At 25.7% G+C, this 19,021-nt stretch overlaps 1 protein-coding gene across 3 annotated transcripts; it reads left to right on the forward strand.

Moving 5' to 3' along the window:
• Positions 1–3,149: 3,149 nt before the first annotated feature.
• Positions 3,150–18,917, forward strand: LOC112599833. 3 transcript variants are annotated; one of them, XM_025346915.1, is made up of 15 exons: positions 3,150–3,511; positions 3,573–3,787; positions 7,706–7,848; positions 12,347–12,364; positions 12,430–12,604; positions 12,685–12,758; positions 12,826–13,047; positions 13,117–13,250; positions 13,853–14,036; positions 14,170–14,345; positions 14,410–17,536; positions 17,603–17,747; positions 17,819–17,932; positions 18,009–18,164; positions 18,243–18,917. In XM_025346915.1, the coding sequence occupies exons 2-15, from the start codon at positions 3,706–3,708 to the stop codon at positions 18,530–18,532; spliced, it is 5,040 nt and encodes a 1,679-aa protein (XP_025202700.1). In that variant the 5' UTR covers positions 3,150–3,511; positions 3,573–3,705; the 3' UTR covers positions 18,533–18,917. The 3 variants fall into 3 exon arrangements, with proteins under 3 accessions (XP_025202700.1, XP_025202694.1, XP_025202708.1); XM_025346909.1 differs by having other exon boundaries at positions 3,150–3,787; XM_025346923.1 differs by lacking the exon at positions 12,347–12,364 and having other exon boundaries at positions 3,150–3,787.
• Positions 18,918–19,021: the final 104 nt, after the last annotated feature.

A 19,021-nucleotide genomic window follows, 5' to 3' on the forward strand; every position in this document is an offset into this window, starting at 1 on the left:
GATGACCGGTGAATTGCGGCCCGGTAATATTTTAGGTATAGGTTAGTTGCGACCCGACAATATCTTAGCTACAGGTGAGTTGCGACCGAGTAATTATCATTACCTAAGTTATATATACATAACTATAAATGAAAGATTCGCTATGTATATGGGAAGTTATATTTTTATATAATATAAATCAGTGATTCCCAACCTTTTTCCTACTACAGACTACATTGAGAACTTTCGATACGTCACGGACCACCTCAATGAGAATCAATTTTTTTCACACATTTTAAAATTTAGAATATAAATAAATAAAAACAATGAAATTCCTTACAACAGTCTTTAATGATTATAATTGATAATGTTTTACTAAAGCTTAAAATAATTAAAAATTTAACGCAAATTACTATTCTAAAAAAATTTACATTATAATATTATATTTATTTAAGGTTATATTATTATTATTATAATTTATATTATATTATATTATTAATAAAATTTTAAATTTAAATTAATATATTAGTGGTATACATTTATACTTAAACTAAACTTAAAAATTTGTTATCTTTTGTTAGATTTGATAAAACAGAACTAAAATAACTACGATAATACACGCATGCCGGCACAGTGACTTGGCAGCATACTAGCATATTATTATATTATATTATATTAATTATATAATATTATATAATATTGCTCATAATATTTATGTCGAGATCGTACAATTATACACCCACCCGGACTTGACTACTAACCCATCTATTTATATGAAGCAATTGTTTCAAATATTCTTACATCCCACTGCCACGTAAATATATAATATATATACATTATTGTATGGTCGCAATTCATACGTACCTCTAATGAACCCGGGCCGAAATTTATATACGTACCCTTAATAAACCCTTTATAATTCGTACGTATCTTTCATAAACCCAGGCCACAACTTGTATGTTATTTTGGGACTGGGGCACTGGGCCACAACTCACCAACACCGCAATAATCGGCAGCAATACAGAAAAAAGTTTTTACAGTGTTGCCCATTAAATTGGGTTCAATCTACTCTTTAAACTGCAGTATACATTTTCCTGATATGTATCTCTAAAAACAATCCCTGAAATTTTCAGCAAAATCAATTGTAAATTGAATTTAAATTACACCACACATACATAACACATTGTATTTGTATACAATAGGTATGTACAAATAAGATGTTTATGACTTAAACCGTGTTATAATATCTAAACATTTTAATGTATTATAAAAAATAAAAATTTAGTTTCAAATAAATAATATTAATTAATTATATACTTACATATTTTAAGTATCTTAAATCAGATGAATGGAGTAAAGTGATGCTTTAATAATATAATATGATGTAATAGTAACTTACTAATAAACTAAGTACTCATTTCAAACTATATTTTTATATGCCAAAATAATTCTTCGAAAAATATTCTGCTTTGAAATTTGAAATTAATAATGTATGTTGATAATCAAAAAATTAAATAATTTAAAAAATACTAACGATAAAATACATTATAACTAAAAAAATTACCTACTACTAATTAGTTATTACCAAGACTAGGGACTTAATAATATAATATATAATAATAATAATAATAATATTTTATGAATTATGTAATTTTTTTTTTTAATTAATTTAAACTAAGGCTAGGGACTTGACTTATAGGAGTTTGTATGATCTTCAATAATCATTCATTACATTGCTAAATTATATAGAAATATGTTTCATAGCACTAGACGTTTAAAGCAATCATTTTAATTTTGCATATCTTGCATATCAGCTCTTTATTTCCTTTTTAGTGCATATTATATTATATTTGTATTTTAAGTACCTATACATTTCACATATTTTGTTAAAAAAAAAATTAAATAATATATGACATAGAAAATAATATTTTAAACATACTTATCGTTCTATACAATATAATACGCATTTTACAACAAATATCCCTCGATACTAATGCACCAGGTGGCAAATTTTACTCATACTAGAAGTCCACACTTAAGGCTGAGAAATAAAGAGCATGTTTTTTTTAAATATAGTCAGCAGCAGTTCCGCATTTTATTTACCCATAACGAAAAATTGCCACCAGGCGCGTTAATATCAAGGGACATTTATTGTAAAACGCATTATAATATTAATTTTCTAGAAATTGAAAAAAGTAGATTAAAATGATTAAATAATCTATCTACTGTATGTTTTCCCAATTATTTGTGTACCTATTATGAAAAACATTAAGTCGGTCGATAAGAAATACGTCAAATATAGTCAGTTGATATAAATCCATCTGTCGATATCGTATCTATTTTTGTCTGGTGTTAATATAATTAGCACAATATTCTAGACTAAGTACAGTTTTTTTGTTATGAAAACTAAATTAAAAATGCCTTATTTAATAATAAATAAATTTATAATTTTTGTTTTTTAATGAAAAATAAAATACTTTTAAGAGCATATTTTTAGATAATGTATGATCATTTTTAAGGGCATAAATATATGAATATTTTAGGGTTTTTTAGAGTATAAAGTCCCTAGCCTTATTAATTACCTTCCTTTAAAATAATTGAATGCCTTAAATATTATGGCACACAGTTTGTATAGTAACTAGGTATACTATAGTTCAATTGTTATTAATTCTTAATAACCCTGATGAGTATAGACGTGATTTCTCCAATTTCTGACTTATTAAATTGTATTGAGACTTACCCCCCTCACTGCTATTATGAAATACCTGAGAACGCCCTTAATACATACGATTGTTTAAAGAATTTAACAATTATTATTACCCAATACCCATTGTTTTTATTCCATTCAAGAATTACATATTGTTTAACAATTATTAAGTTGTTTAATTGTAGAATTTAAATTCAAATTTTAAATTAATATTGCAGTTGTGACTTGTGAGCCATTAATATCCGATAATTTTTTATTATAAAACTGATTTCACGTTAAGATTTTTAATGTTATCAACGGATTTTGTTATCAACAGTTTTGATTACAATCTTCTGGTCACAAATTATCACGTCTTATCTATGCAAGTCTGTTATCACGACTTAGTCGTCCTCGTCGTCGTTTGGTGCACTCCCACCCCTCCAACCAATGTAAAACACACCTTTCCCCCGCCCGGACTGATCGGCAATCCGCGCAGTAGTCACAATCGCACGACAGTGAGTCATGTTTTCTTTTTGCGAATCTACACCGTACGGGGAAAACTTCGTGCACTTCCGGTGGCCCCTGTTGTACCACTAGACTGTAATCGTCGTCATTTCCCGTTAATTTTTTCTTCGTATCTGCCCATAGTATATTTTTACGGTTCTCTAAAATATTGTCAATCAATTTAATTGTAATAGTATTCGTTGTCGTTTGTTCGGATTATTTCGCGCATAGTCCATCCCATCCGTAAACGTGTGTACGCGCCAAAAATGTAAACAGATTTTCCTTCTGGACGAACTGAAATCGTGTCATTTGTGTCAAATATTCCGGCGATTGAAGCACCGCGTAAGACCGTTCTATAGTTGAGCTGTGCGCGCTTAAAATAATGTTCGGCCGACTATCATAGATGGGCAAATGACTTGTGCAGCTACCTCTGTGTCGTACGTCCTGACGTCTCAACAACAGCAGTTTTTCGTCCGTGCGGCGTGGCTGAACACTAAAGAAATGGCTAAGGCCCTGAATGCGAGCCAAAACTAAAAATGGAACATACCACTTTCCCGTTGCTGTGGTTGTGTTTGGTTTCGACCTGGATCGATTCATCAGCGTCGTATCCAATCGGAGGTAATAGCAACATTTATTGTATTAGTTACTTTTATAAAATCATGTTTAATATCTTACAAATATTTGGATTCTTAGTATTCAACTTAAAACATAATGTTAGAAGTTAGCTTTAGTTGATAACATACAACTTTACTACAATAAAGGTGAACTACTGGCGCACCAAACTATGTCTAATAAAATTATGTAATTCTCTTTCAGTCTAGTTTTATTGCGAAAAATTGTAAATACAATTTTAAGATCCTCATATTTTTCAATTTATTTGATTATTTTTTCACGTATTATCTTGTTTATAATTTTGTATGAGTACATGGATAAATAATTTTAAAAAATTTGTTTTTCATACTTATTTAAAACGTTAGACAGTTACTTTATTTGTAACACATAGGTATACATTCATATTGTTTCAATAGGTAGTATTAATATTTATTATAACTAAATCATTTATTTTACAATTCAATTTAATTCAAGACAATATTGATTGAATGATTTATTACTTATACATAATCTTAATATTTTTGCTTTATCTTTAAGATAATAAAAATCAAGTTTTATGCTCACGTAATATCTACCTAAATGTTTTAATTTATTAAATTTAATAAGATAAAGATTAATTGTTTTTAAGTAATTACCATATGATAAAGAAATTCAAATTTCCTACATATTTACTTACTTAAATCTACAGCTACGATATTGGATTAGGTGCTTACCTATTTAATTTTAAATGATTAATAATTTGAGATTTTAATCTATTAAGTTGAAAAATATGCACAATTATCATAAGTGCTTGTACATTTTTCTATAAATATTTCATTTATCGTCCTAATATCATGTGTACATCTATCTTAATCATTTGATAAGATTCTTCTATTAAGATGTCTCGTTTATTATTTTTTTTTCACTGTTTATCTTACCTACAACTTAGTATATTTATTTTTCATTAGTAAGTATTAGAAGTACCTAGGTATTTATCTGAATAACTTAATATCAATAGCATTAAAATTTCATTTAATCAACAAGTCTGTTGACTTTTGTGATATTAAATTTGAAAATATGTATTAAATATTAAAGTAGTAGGTAGTAAAAAATAAAATAATTTGAAGTAATTCAACTATTACAATTTACAATTATCATGTATTCAAAGGTTGATACTAAGTTTGTAATTTTTAGTGTTAGATTTGGTGTTAGTTGCAAAGTTGGTGGGTATATTGCATTTTAAAAGTATTTAACTAAACTAGGTGCATTATAAGTTGCAAAATAAAAAGATAACTAAATTAATTGTTCATTACTTCAATACAAAAGCAATACATTACACTTAACTTTTCCTATTCAAAAGTAGTACTTAACTAGTTTTAGTAACAATAACATTATCCATTATCTTTATTATTTTTAAACATGTCTTAATTTGGTACAAATGTCTCTTGATGTACTAGAGTTACACTGATCTCTTTCATCTTAATATTAAAATGAAAATATTGTTAATTAATAAAAATTCTAATATAAAGTAACTTACAGAGTAACTTATTATTTTGTAATCAACAATATCAGTATTTCAATTAAATTATTGACAGAACTTAGTATTTACATTTGTTTGCTAATATCTAAAAATTAATAATTTACTGCATAGGCATTGATTATAAATATTATTATATTATAAGTATTTATAATCAATGGTATTAGGTACTACAACTACCTGTGTTAAACTCAATTTAAAGCTAGTCTATATGCCAATTAATAACTTAACCTACTCATCGATCATTACCATCTTTAAAAAATTTTTTAAATACTATTTACTTAAAATACACATTAAATTTAGACTATAAGTCTAAATACAATTTAATTTTTATAAGTTCAATAACAAATATTACATATAGAACTGTAGTTGATAACAATATATTGCAAGGCAGTATTATGTCATAATATATAGTGTCGTGCTTACAAATTATTGTTCAATAAGAATTAAATTTTTAAATATTCAATTTAACACCTTGTTTTATGAAGTTACTGATAAATTACTTCTAAATTATTAATATAGTTATAGTTGCATAACAAAAACGTTTTTTATCAAAATTATCATTGTGTTATTTAAAAAAGTAGCTATTACAGTAATGAGTAAAATACTAGTATATTATGTTATTACACAACACTGGTAAATGGTAATATTATGATCTAAGCTTTCTTGATAGCCATTTGTAATTACCAAATCTAATGCCAAAATAAGATTTAATTGTGCTTTTAAAAATAACTGTATATGTCTATATTTTTAAAAACAAGTTTGAAATAATAGCTAAACTTCAATATTACTCAAATTCAAACATCTCATACTCATATGCGATATGCAGCTTGTCTAATTTAGAATTAATTTTTAAATATCAAACAACTTAAACTATTCTGTTTCACGAAAGCTTAAATCTTCTATTTACATGTTTTTTTATGATTTATGAAATAAATTAAAATTGTTATTATCCTGTGTTTTATAAAACATACCTAATTTTATAGTTTATCAAAACATGTTTAAATCTTAAACCAATTTTTATTTTCTGAATATTAATATTGGTAAATTAAAACATTAAAAAAGCATATGATAATATACTTGAAAGTCAAGAATATACTTTACAAAAATAAAATATTTTTTATATAAATTATAATATATAGGTATGATAATAAAGTAGTTCCAAGTTAGCAGTTATATTGTTACTTATCAGTTAAAAATTGATATAAAATACAAATTACAATTACTTCACTATGTAACTAACATTACCCTCTTTTCTCCTTCCCACATTATAATAATTTCAGTTAGGTACTAATGTAACAACGTAATATAAGATTATTCAATTTTCTATAGTTGAGTTACAACTAGATATTACATTTTATGACTAAGTACAATATTATTATTATTATTATTATTATCCATTTAAATTAAATATTGAATCGTTATTCAAACTATATCCAGACTTATATTTATATAATGACTAATGACCAACACATAGAGTAATTATTTTGGTTGTCCATTTTTATTATACCTACTATTTGCTAATATCTCAGCTGAATAAATAAACAGTCAACTCTACTGATCATACATTCTATAAGCTAACCCACCAAATATATATTAATTTTTTTTGTTGTTTCCTATTTTATATACATACATTTATATAAAATTAAAATAATTTAATGACTACCTATATCATTATATTATTTAAACAACTTGTAAATTTGTTGTAGTGTTTTTAATAAGTTATTGATATTATAAGCAAACCTAAAAGTACTGAATTTTCCAGATATTTTGAAAAAGTGTTCAATGTTATTAAAAAAAGGATCCTTTAGTCCCTTTTTTGAATACCTAATTAAAATATCAAGCTATAAATAATTAACTAATAGTTTAAATTAGTAACCTAGAATAATATTTTTATTTTGTATTCAATTTTTCATAAATATTACATAGATAACAATTTTTAATTTTAAGTAAATTATACATTTTGTTCTGAGAACCTTTCATCAAAATGTATTTGATTTAATTGTATACAACAATAATTATGTTTTTCAATATTCTGCATAAAATATTATAATACATACTTTATTTAATATTTTGTATAGTAAATATATGTGAGTTCAAGGTTGGTGATTGAATAAATTATTTTTCATTTTATAAAATTGAAAAATAAATACATTAACTATTAATATTTATCTTTTGTTTTCTTTAATATGTCTTTAATATCTCTTAAGCTTTAAATATGTAGGTATAATAAACATATTTATTTGTTGCATGATGACGTAATTTATATAAAGCTTTATTTTTATTTGAATGGTTATACCAAAAAATATGTATATACATTTTTTTTTTAAATTAAATGTAGTTAACTGTTAACACACAATATCAAATAATTGTTTACTAATTCAAATTATATATTTATACTTTTTCAGATTTAAATTCTAATACAGCATTATGGAGCAGCTATAATATATGGCTAGAAGTAGCTATTGTTGCAGTCATTTTTACTATATGTATAGTTGTATTCCTTGTTGGATGCTTGGACTGTTGTCGAAATAGTAGATTCAGTTTTAAGGTAAATTTTATCCATTTTTATATAAAAGTAAACATTTAAAAAAAAAATTAGAGTTATAAATAATTTATTAAGAATAAAATACAATTTAACATAAATATGTATAATAAAAGAGGGAAAAGTTAATAATGAAGTTTGAGAACCCTACTGCTTGTAATATTATATTGACAATATCTTGTCATACTATTATAATTTTATAAATTTTTAAATACTAAATTTTACTTAAAAGTAGACTATAGTGGAAAAATATAACCGACTGAGAGATATATTTATTGTTACCTACATTCTAAAAGGATGTAATAGCCTTAACATATAAAATAAATAAATAACTTTAATTTACAGCTTAAAATATTTTACTTAATAATTAATATTTATTTATTTTAGTTTTTGAAAATTCTTAAAACAATTTTTTAATTTTGTTTTATTGATATTTATAATAATATACCTACTTATACAATTAATAAAATACAAGCAATATTATTCAACCTGTTAAGAAAAAAAAATGATCCAATAAATTATTAATTACTAATAATGTTGTAGTTAATTATTGTATCACGTAAATGATTTTCTTGTTTATAAATTAGTAAATTACAAATTTTAAAATAAAATTATATATTTATTATATTACCTTATACTAATAGTTAAATTCATCTAGAGTCTAGACAATCTAGTAAATATTATGTTTTAGTAGGTGATTTTGTGGTTGAATTATTTTGGTATTGTATGAGGATTACTTTTTAAAGTGAATGTAGCTCATGTTATTGAATATCATTGGAAATTTCTATAGAAAAATATATATATATATATATATATATATATATATATATATGGTCTAATAGCCATTACAGTTATGTTCACCTCATTTGTATTGGATCAAATGCAGAATCATATATATACATTTATCATACAGTACGCCTATGCCTATGTATATTTATTTTTGTATTATAAATATTTTACTTTAAAAAATATTTTTTTTTAATAATATAATTACTGTAAGACTTAAAAAAATATCAATATTTATTCTTGATCCTATTCAATTTACATTATTCAAACTTTAAGATAAGTTTAAAATGATTAGAAAAAAGTATTGACTATTTTAATTTAATCTTGTATATTTAAAAAATATTTATTATTATAATTTAAATGTTTCACATATGAAAACTTTTTTTTTATATATAATACATATCGGTTCTTAAGGCTTAGTTGTGATTACATTATAGTTTTAACATTTTAAACTATTTCACAAACTAACTAAATACTCGCAGTATTTAGATAGACCTCAATATTCTGTTGCAAAATTTACTAAACTATTGAAGAACTACTTTTACCTATTGTATTTATGTTATAATTTTCAACAATAATATGTAATATACCTATTATGTTAAATAACCAAATAATAATTTTATAAATTGCCTGGTTTTCCAAATATTTGATTGTAAGTGATTGTACTTCAATAAATGTAGGTTTATGGTTGGTTCCCCAAGTTATTTATGTTGATACGTTCTTTCAATAGACATTAACTAGTTAAATTGAATATCTAAATGGCTACAGTAAACTGTAATAGGAATTGGTTCAGTGTACTAGATGTGTTTACGTTTAATCTAAATGTCATAGGTTTAATATGTGGTGCACACATGGTATGTGGTTAACATGTATAAATAAATAGTAAAAAGTTTCTAATGAAATTTAATTTATCTATAATACTTTTTTGGTATCGCATTATTATTATTTTTCTATGATGAAAAAAATTTTAAATAAATATTTAAATTATGTATGTTGAGTCTGTTAAATTTTTCTATTGTTATTTTCTTACATTTTTATTCATAACACTTTGTTATTATATTTTAAATATATTTACTGTTATACGTTTTAACATACTATACCAGCAAAAGTATTAAATTGAAAGAGGTAAACTAAATAATAAGCATTACGATTAGGTACTAATTTAAACATTTTCATTTCAAATATTATTTTTAAAATTTTAAATTCTGAGTATTGACAATATTTTTTAATAAGCCTATATAGTTTTGATTAGTTAAAAAAAATTAAGTTTTTCTCGGATAATAATATATTTTTAAGTTCTCTTTAATTCGCTGAAAATAATTAGGGCAAGCCCCGAGTTAAAATCAATATTAGAAAAGAAATTTTAAAAGTTCTGATATCTCAACTACATAAGTTCTAATCGAAAACAATTAAAATTATTTCATTACAATTCAATAAATAATAATCCTTGCAAAAATTTGCAGATGTTCACATGCTTATAAGCGAGTTATAATTTTCAAAAATGATTAGATAAACCTAATTTAGATTAAAATTGCTTCTTAATTAGAATAATTCATACTACAAGTACTACATTAAATTAGAAACCAATGTTATTGGTATTGATTAAAGTAATGTTAAATAGTATGCCTAGTAATTAAAAGAGGGTTGTATAAAGTATTTATTTTTTATCAATCATTATTAAAATTATACTTTTACTCCTGGTGCCATAAAATATTAAGCAAAATATTTTTAAGGAACCCCTTGTAAATTCAAGCTAAGTGGTTATCTGTGCTAGTCAAAAAACTAATTATAGAATTTCTATGTCACTTCAATTAGTACCTTGTGCAATAATTTTAAGTCCAAATCAATTTTTAGCTTAAACACTAAATTTTACTACAGAACAAAACTTATGATCGTTTAATTTTTCTCCAGTCCAAATATAAAAATAATGATCGAAACTTCGTGTTAATTCTAATTGAAGTTTATACTTTTATTGAAATCAATTGATTACCAAGTTTTTTATTGTATATTTTTCATTACCAAAATTTTTTTGCATATTAAAAATATATACTTTTTTTTTTGTACTAGTTTCTTATTTATCTAAAAAACCTTTGGGTATTTCAATTAAAATCGTATTTATAAAAATAAAATGATGTTCTTGGTCATTTTCATTGATACCATATCCATTAAATTACGCCATTGCCGGCAATTTTTTTTTATATTATATTTGATCTAAAAATAAATAAATATTTCAGTCCAAATAATATAGGTACTAAAAAAAAATATTTGCCTAGGACCACAAAAACAAATCAATCACTAAACATTTAATAAATCAATAATAAGGTAATAATTCCTGAAACACGATTAAGTAGCCATACAATTTTAGTAAACTATTAAATTAATCATTTTTTCTGTGACTTAGCATAAGTATTAAAATAATACTTTTATCTACGAACGAATTTTAGTCACTAATTTTTAATACAGAAATTTTTTTCAGTAATACACTTTTTTGTATGAATAAGTTTTTTTTATTATATTAGTTTAACCCTTATAACAGCTGTTGTATTAATTATCTATTTTTTATCTTGGTTAACAAACATTAATTATAATCTTATTTTATTATTACGAGTTATAACTGTAATATTATGATGCCATAAATAATAGCAAAATAGTAAACATCTAAAACAAATATTCAAGTTTTCCATCATTGACAGAACTACCTATCTAAATTATTTTTAAAGTCATAGACACTTTTTTGTTTTTATTTTATTTTCTCTGTGCGAACCCAGCTTTCAGGTTCCTTTATATTTTCCACACCATTAATGACGTGTTTTTTTTTTATTATTATAATTTTACATTATCGATATCCATTGAATACAATAACTGTAGTAACGACTACCTTTGTTTCTAATAAATGAATCACCATTTCTAATTAATAGGTGCCAACAGAGTACAATCAATGTATAAATACAACTTACAAGTGCCGTAAAATATATGGCTTAAATATTTTATCAAGTGTTTTAATTATCGTAGCATACTTGTAAACTCCATAAAATTTTAATTTAAGGCGTAAATAAAAATTATAAATCTTTTTTGAATTTTTTCCTTTTAAAGTTAATTATCGATTAATATTTAATTAAAATTAATTAATTTAAAAAATTTTATTTACGGCCCGAGTTAGATTTTCCCATTAATACGCGTTTTTGATTTCAATTAATGGTTTATTATGTACCTATACCGTGTAATTAAAATTAAATAAGATTTTGCCGAGATATTTCTAGCATCAGGTCCAACAAGATTTTCATTGTTTGAGTCGCGTGTTGCATGTATGTTGTATTATATTTTCTGTATAACCTGAACCATGACCAATGTACCTAAATTTACGAAGTTTCATTGTCAAACAGAGAACATCGACCTCCTATATAATAGTTTTCGGTTGCAGTGCTATAGGATATTTTCATAATAATATGAACATCTTTATAACGTGGCGCTACCTTTAAATATAAAATGTTTAATAAAAAATTATAATTTTTTACGTTCTCAAATTTAAAATATTATCCTATAAGTAAATAGGCACCTAACTAAAACATTAAAACTAAAAAATAATTGAAAACCTATTTTTTTAATGATTTAAAATGCATATAATAATTTAATATATATAAACAAACAAGACATCTATATTATGTTTTTAAATTAATTTTTTTGTCTTTTTTTCTTTTAATTTGCTATTTCGTTAAAGGAACCTACAGGATCACAGGTTTGAATAATCTAATAATTAAACCACAACTTTTTGGAATTTTAAATTTTTATCCTCTATTTAAGGAATTTCAAAATGAAGTACTATCTACAAGAGATTACAGTTCTCCAGGATTGGCATTTGTCAACCCTATTAGCAATCTTCATAGTAATGAGTTGTCAAGATCAGATTCTACTGTCATAAATATTGAACAACTTTCACCATCAATTAAATATCAGTCATTATTTAAAGAATGGATAAGTAAGTAAAGCAAAAATAAAAAATAAATAAATGCTGTTTTAAATTATTTCTACAATTGAACGTAATTTATATTATTATAGACGATTCACTTTCAAATTTTCCAAGATCCCGGTTGCAATTTCATCATGAACTTGGTTCTGGATGGTTTGGAAGAGTAATATCAATAATTTATTACTTTTTTATTTTAAAATAAATAAATAATCATTACAAACACATTTTAGGTTGTTAGTGGTGAAGTGGTTGGCTCGAACCAAAGTGAAAATAATAAAGTAGTAGTCCGCATCTTAAGGGATGATGCCACTGATTCCGAAAGACTAAAATTTTTACAAGAAGCTGCTCCACATAAGATTAAAGTGAAAAATGGAAATCACTTAGTGTTAGGACTTGTAGCTGCTTGTATCAAAATGGATCCACTATTATTAATATTTGAGTCTAGTCCATGTGTAAGTATAATTATTGAACTATTATGATTTTCTGTACTCAGCACGTTAATAATTTAATATTATCTTTAGGGTGATTTGAAAATGTGGCTTCGTAAAAATGCAGACACCAATGAATATGAAACCCAATTAGAACGTAAGCTCAAAATGTCTGTTCAAGTAGTCAATGGGCTTTTGCAATATTTAAAAAGTGGAGCGGTCCATACGTAAGTAATAACTATAAGTATTTATAATATTTATATATATGTTCACAAAATTATTTATAGTCATGATTTTTTATTGTATTAATTTTTTTATATGGTTAATCAAGTAGATATGAAAAATATAAATATTGTATGAATGGCATCGCTCCTTTCTTATAATTGGTTAAATCATTGTGATCATAGGCATATACAGGATAATAACTTACAAAAAAAAATTAATATTACATAAGTACGATTGATCAATGTTTAAGGCCTTAATTATATGACAAAAATTATGAAATTATATCTTTTTCAATAAACACTGTATTATAAAATATGTTTTATAATATATTAGCCACATCTGTGACCTAAGTCTATGTACACTTATAATTGTTGACTTGTCATTTATCAGATGAATAATATATTAGATAAATTGATTTTAAGTAAAAAAATTGAATCCTTTCCCTTATTAAAGAAAATCATATTTGCAAGTATAAATAATATACTTTATATATATAATGTAATTGATATAATATTAAGTATGGATATTATACTAATAAGTTAACAAATAAATATGTTACTAAAACATTTTCATTTTTCTGACTGTTTACAATGTATACTTTTAGAGATGTAGCGGCAAGAAACTTTTTAGTATTCCCTGATAATGTAGTGAAAATTGGTGATTATGGTATTAGCACCCAAACATATAAGGAGGATTATTATTTTACTGAAGAAGGAGTAGCTATTCCTATTAGATGGAGCTCACCTGAAACCTTAAATGTATCTGAATCTGTCATTGAGACTAAAAAAGTAAATATTAAATAATATACATCATATTTACCTAAAATGTTTATACATTATAGACAAAATTAATTTATATTTTAATTAGTAGCTTAAGTAAAAATATTATACAACAATTATTAAACCTTTATTGTATTTATAGGTTACTGTAGAAGGAAATGTCTGGAGTGCTGCAGTTGTAATATGGGAAATAATGGAAAATGGTGCTCAACCTTATGGTTCTCTTAGCGATTTAGCTGTTCTATCTGCAGTATTTATTGAGCGTACACCACTTTTACTTCCACCATCATCTAAACATCACAAACTCTCTCAACAAATGTAAATTATACTTGCTATTTTAATAAGTACATATATTAATATTATTTTAACTATTTGTATCTAGATATCAAGTGATGTTGAGGTGTTGGAATAGTGATCAATCAAAAAGACCAACATTCCCAGAAATTATATCATCTCTGGAAGAAACCTATAGCATGTTGAAAGCTAATTTTGATCCCATTTCCTCAAATTCAAGTCCTATGTTTTCTAAAGATTTTGTCAAAAGTGATAGTGACTCGGGGATAATGAGCTCTGTCAATAGACCAAAATCATGTGAAGTTCAAATATACGCAGATGATATGAGTGATATGAGTTCTCAACCATCTGCGTCTAGTGGTGTTGATGTATTAAATCAATCTAAAAAATCCCCGTCCTTAGAAATATTGCATGGATCATTGGAAGATTTAACAACATCAAATGACCCTTGGATAAGAACAGATGATAGTATTCTATTTATGGAAGGTATAAATAATGCTATTAGAGAATTAGATGAAGCTTTAGCTGGTGAACCTACATCATCTGATGCTGAATGTTCACCACCAATTGTTAACTTTAGACTCGGTCCAATAGCCAATAATAAAATAAGCCGTCCACTATATAAAAATTCTTTCAATGATAACTCATACCTAGAAAGACGTTCTGGCAATGAGTCATCTGGAACAGATACAGAAGATGAGCATTGGCGGTTAAGAATTGAACGAGGTGAATTTTCTGAAAAAGTTAAACAGAAATCAAAAAGTGTTGCAGATTTAATGATACTGACTCATATCGATGCTAGTGAAAGCAGTGAAAGCGACACTCCGTTAAATTCACTATCAAGGCAAAACAGTTTTAAGCACAATCGGTTAGCTGTTCCACTGTTAAATAGTCTTACATTTACTAGTGATAGCGACTTAAGAAATGCACAAGATGACCATGATTTTCAAGATACTTTGAAAAAATTCCAAACCGCTTTAAAAAATAGAGATGATGATTCACTTTCATATTTGTCTCTACAAATCGATAATAGTATGAAAGTTAAAAAAGATACTAAAACAAACAATAATACCAATCCTTTTTTAGAGATTGAAGCCTCGGAAAAAACTATAAAAAATAACCCTTTTATTTTACCAAACACAACTCAATGTTCAACAGCTTCTAATAACTCTTCTATCCTTCTAGGTCCATGCGAAAATTTCACAATAGATTATTATAAAGGTGTTACTTCCTCTCTAACAGAGAGACCAATTAATGAAAAATTAGATAATTCAATATTTGAAAATGTCAGTTTTACATTTAACCCATATGAGTCAATGAAATGGGACTCTAATATATTTGATTTTAGTAAGCCTATTTTAGAAGAATCTGATGACACAAAAGTAGAATGTAAGTCAAAACAGCTACTCTTAGATGAAACAATCAAAGAATCCAATTATAGCACACTAGATTTAGATTCTGGCCATACATCAGATTATACAAACTGTGAAGATGTTTCAACTAAAGATAATCTGGAAACCAAAAGTTTGAGTACTCCAAATTATACATTTAACGAGTCAAATGAAACTTATAACTATTATAATAATATAACTGTACTAAAAAATGGCTCTGACGATTCAGGTTGTGAAATTGAACAGATAACTAGTGAAGATGGCAGTACAGAATTTCTGAATGACAAATCTGAAGATGAAGACGATAATGAAATAACTGTTATCAAAGTGCATGATTTATATGAAGATAAAATTCACAATGATCATTCTAAATTTGAAGGAATATCTGATGATGATAGTAAACAATGTGAGGGTAAAAGTCAATATGAAATTGATGATATCATCGAAGGTCTTTCAGAATCTTGGTATTTACATCCACCATCATATCAAGACACATCTGGTTGGCTACCAGATACTTTAAATCATGATGATAAAGCTGATGATAAAAAATTATCATTAGATGAAGAATATGCGGAAGCTATAAGACAAGAACTAAGAGGCAAAGTTAATCAGAATGATAATGATTCTAGAAATTTAAACATTTCATTGGAAGAAAATGAAAATGTAGCAGAAAATTCTGATCATACAGATATGGTTATACATTACAACGTTTATCCTCCTCCTTTATCAACAATATTTGAAGAAGATGAAGATGAAGAACCTGAAATAATGGACACTTTTTCAGAAAATCCCAGTCCTTCGTGTATTTTAACAGATACTTCTACTGATCATCTAGTCATTAGTAGAGAAAAGCTGGTTGATTCTTCATCAGAACTAAATGATAATGTTCAAGATGATGTTTTGATTATTGACACCATAACTAATGAAGCAATTATATTGGACACAGATGTATCAGAAAAACAAGAAATTAATGTTTTAAATAATACTTATACAATTGAAGAAGTGAACTCTGATACTGATGATATATTAGAAAATTTGGAATCCGACAGTATGGCATCATATTCTCCTGATTCATTATCGCCAGGATCAACTAGTAAAACTGCTGCAGCAGTGTCTTATTCATCATCTGAGTCAGCAGGAATTTCTGATCAATTTATTTCTCCAACACTCAGTAATAATGATTTACCTCTGGACAAACAAACAAATGCACTTAAAAGCATTGAAGAATTATTGAGTTCTCCATATCATACTAATTCAAATGAACATTTAGACGTGTTCAACAAAATGCAGAACGTAAATTGGTTAAAAATGTTTTTGAATTCAGAAACTTTTTGTGAAAACGATCTTGCTCATCATTGTACATCATTACCAAATTCAATAAATTTTGATAATTCCAATTGGCCGACAGTTAATGAATTAACTGCTATGAGCAGTTCAGAACCAAATTTAACTAAAATTGATGTCAATAAAACTTTAAAAACACAAGCTGTTTATGAAGCCGATTGTTGTAAGAGCTTAGATTCTAATTCAACAATTACTGAAGAAAAAACTCATAGAGAGTTTAAAGTATCACTTGTAAAAGAAACTCTTGAAAAACAAGAGTCACTGAAAGAATTGCCAATTCCATCACCAGATGACAATGTTTTAAATAATTGGAAAACTGTGTTTGGTTCATCTAATGATAAAGATAATACTGGTGATGATAATAAATCTACCAAATCTGAAGATGTTAGTGATGATGATGAAGTGGAATTTGTTCCTTCTACTTGGAATAGTAATGCAATACCTAGTAAAACTTCACTACGTAATTCAAACAGTCAATCAGTCAGTAGACAGCATTCTTAAAGCTAAATTTTTTTCTTAAAATAATATAAATTATTTTTTATTTAGGGTGCCAAAAAATCTGTATCATTTAAGTTACAAAACTATCATTGTGTCTATGAGTATCCACGTGACGATAGTGAAACGTTTGATTTAGATATTGGGCCAATTTGGGACCGAACACCTAATTATTTTGATTTATCATCCTTCAGTGGTATGTGTATAATTTTAAATATTTGATAGGCTTGTAACAATAGACAATAATAAAAAACTTGTTTATTTAAGATTGGGGAGCAGGTCCATCAAAAACTGATTTACTTAGTCCATCATTTATTGATGATGAAGCATGTAATCCAATTCAAACTTTTCCACAAGAAACGAACTTCAATTTTCCTTCAGGTAAATTCCTAGTTTCTATGCACTATATGTATGTATATTAAGATTTCAAGAATAAAAATATATTTTTTCATTACAGCTTCTTTTGATGATGATTTTTATATAAGTAGTTCAAATCAACCATTTGAAATAAACCAAAGTCAATTTTTCCCCGGTCAAAAATCAAACAATTCTACTGATGACACTTTTGAACCTAATGCAGCTGATTTAATTCCACTAAAACCCAAGAACATAAGTATGGAACAATAATAAATTATGCATTTACCTTAATTTTTAAACCTAATCTAACCACTGATTTTTAAATTATGTTTAGTTGCCAAATCAAATGAAGATGTACCAGAACCGATTTCAATTATAAGTGCTGTCACTCTGGATGAAGAACTAGCTAAAGCTGAGATGGATAATATGGATATAAAAACATTGGGTAAAATACTATCGTTCAAAATGGATGATGTCAAAGTTAGTGATATTAAGAGACCCAAAGAAACGCTTTCCCCTATTTTGGGAGAATTGTGTCATACAAAACAACATTTAACTTTAAACTTATGCAAATCTACGTCCATACCACCTTCCAACATCAACACTGAAAAGTTCAATACTTAAAAAATCAAGACCATCAACCAATAATCAACCATTGGTTAATAAAAAGAAAGAAACCAGATGAAACAAATCTCGGTACCCGAACGTACTCAATGTTATGGACATGTGCCAAACATTATTTATTATTTATACAATAACCTGTTAAAAATGTCAGCTTTTATAAGTTTTAAACGCGGAGTCGTTCATTTTTTATATATTAATACAAAGTTGTGTATCTCGTAGAGATGAATTTAGGGTGTGGGTATACAAAATGAGGGCTTTGTTGTGTCTACAAAATTAGCTTGTTGATCTGATGTTCTGTTTGACGTTCCTTGATATCTAAATTAAAATTATTAATTGGTAAGAAGTAATTACAATAAATGATTCTAACCAAAAAATAATAATTTGTTTTAGTACCTAACTAACATTTGTTTGTTTTTTTTTTTTTTTATATAGTTTTAAATTTATTATATTCCAAATGTAAATACTTTATTACGTTTTATTTTAACAATA

The sequence above is a fragment of the Melanaphis sacchari genome, unplaced genomic scaffold (assembly GCF_002803265.2).
Source record: "Melanaphis sacchari strain LSU unplaced genomic scaffold, SCAv2.0 Contig0_pilon_pilon, whole genome shotgun sequence".
Classification (NCBI taxonomy): Eukaryota; Metazoa; Arthropoda; class Insecta; order Hemiptera; family Aphididae; genus Melanaphis; species Melanaphis sacchari.

Bases quoted from the DNA above. Each gene is read 5' to 3' on its own strand.
- LOC112599833 (XM_025346909.1), top strand. From the start codon at position 3,706: ATGGAACATACCACTTTCCCGTTGCTGTGGTTGTGTTTGGTTTCGACC. The intron at 12,759-12,825 runs GTAATATCAATA...AACACATTTTAG, and splicing joins GTTCTGGATGGTTTGGAAGA to GTTGTTAGTGGTGAAGTGGT. The intron at 17,537-17,602 runs GTCAGTAGACAG...TTTTTTATTTAG, and splicing joins GTAATTCAAACAGTCAATCA to GGTGCCAAAAAATCTGTATC.